Consider the following 1,235-nt stretch of genomic DNA (forward strand, 5'->3'; position numbering starts at 1 on the left):
TCCTGGGGGACTCCTGAAAGCCCCTTCTGATTGATGGGCTAACTGATAATCAGATGATACAAACTCCTGTGACATGAGTCTTCTGTCTCAGGATGCCTGCTAAGAAAAAAACATGCTGGGGTGGGGGTGGAGGGCGTCAGGAGATCGTTTATAAAATGACAAGGACCCGGCATGGATAAAACTTATTCTCACTATGTATTTGTTAAATACACGTGCCAGCAAGGTGGCGATATTATTTTATTTTGTTAAATATTTTAAAATAATGGATGACTTTCCGGTGGAGGAGTCTGGAGATGACGTTCAGAGATGGCACCTCACAAGGGGAAGGAAAAGAAGGAAGAACAAGTCATCAGCCTTGGGCCTCAAGTGGCTGAAGGAGAGAACGTATTTGGTGTCTGCCACATTTTTGCGTCCTTCAGTGACACCTTTGTCCATGTTACCGATCTTTCTGGCAAGGAAACCATCTGCCGGGTGACGGGTGGAATGAAGGCCAAGGCTGACAGAGACGAGTCCTCTCCCTATGCAGCCCGGGATGTGGCCCAGAGGTGCAAGGAGCTGGGCATCACTGCCCTGCATATCAAACTCCACGCCACAGGAGGAAACAGGACCAACACCCCTGGACCTGGAGTCCAGTCTGCCCTCAGAGCTCTTGCTCACTCAGGGATGAAGATTGGGTGGATTGAGGATGTCACCCCCATTCCTTCTGACAGCACCCCAAGGAAGGGGGGTCGTCGTGGTCGCCGTCTGTGAACGAGACTTCTCAAATTATTTTCTGTTAATAAATTGCTTTGTATCAGCAAAATAAAGTAAAATAAAATAATGGATGAATGAATAAATGAATGAAAATCTATCCACTCGGGTGAAGGTTCACAACTCAACTGTCATTTATACCTTCTAGGAGAGGGAAAATCAGCTTTCCTCTGGGTATATCAAACACTACAGCACAGGCCTCATGTTTAAGAGAAGTTGACCAACATATAATTGGACTTTATATTTGTGCTCGAATATGCTTTTATTTGGTAAAATGATGTTTAGTCTTGTTTGTTTTTCTTTAGAAAATAGTTTTACTTATTTATTTTTGAGGTAGGAAGTCTTGTTGTATTGGGCTTTTGTTTGTTTTTGAGAAAGAACTTAAAGTTGGATAGGTAAGGAGAAATGGGGAGATGATCTGGAGAGACTTGGGGAAGAATGCGATCGAGTATATTTAAATTTTAAAAACTTAAAAATATAGACAA

At 43.0% G+C, this 1,235-nt stretch overlaps 1 protein-coding gene across 1 annotated transcript; it reads left to right on the plus strand.

The window, feature by feature from the left end:
- The first annotated feature begins 276 nt into the window (after positions 1-276).
- LOC126513315 (40S ribosomal protein S14-like) lies at positions 277-750 on the plus strand. Its single transcript, XM_050161622.1, has one exon. The coding sequence runs from the start codon at positions 307-309 to the stop codon at positions 748-750; it is 444 nt and encodes a 147-aa protein (XP_050017579.1). The 5' UTR covers positions 277-306.
- The last annotated feature ends 485 nt before the right edge of the window (positions 751-1,235 follow it).

Source organism: Alexandromys fortis, unplaced genomic scaffold (assembly GCF_014885135.2).
Source record: "Alexandromys fortis isolate MF-2015 unplaced genomic scaffold, M_Fortis_MF-2015_v1.1 scaffold_134, whole genome shotgun sequence".
Taxonomy (NCBI): Eukaryota; Metazoa; Chordata; class Mammalia; order Rodentia; family Cricetidae; genus Alexandromys; species Alexandromys fortis.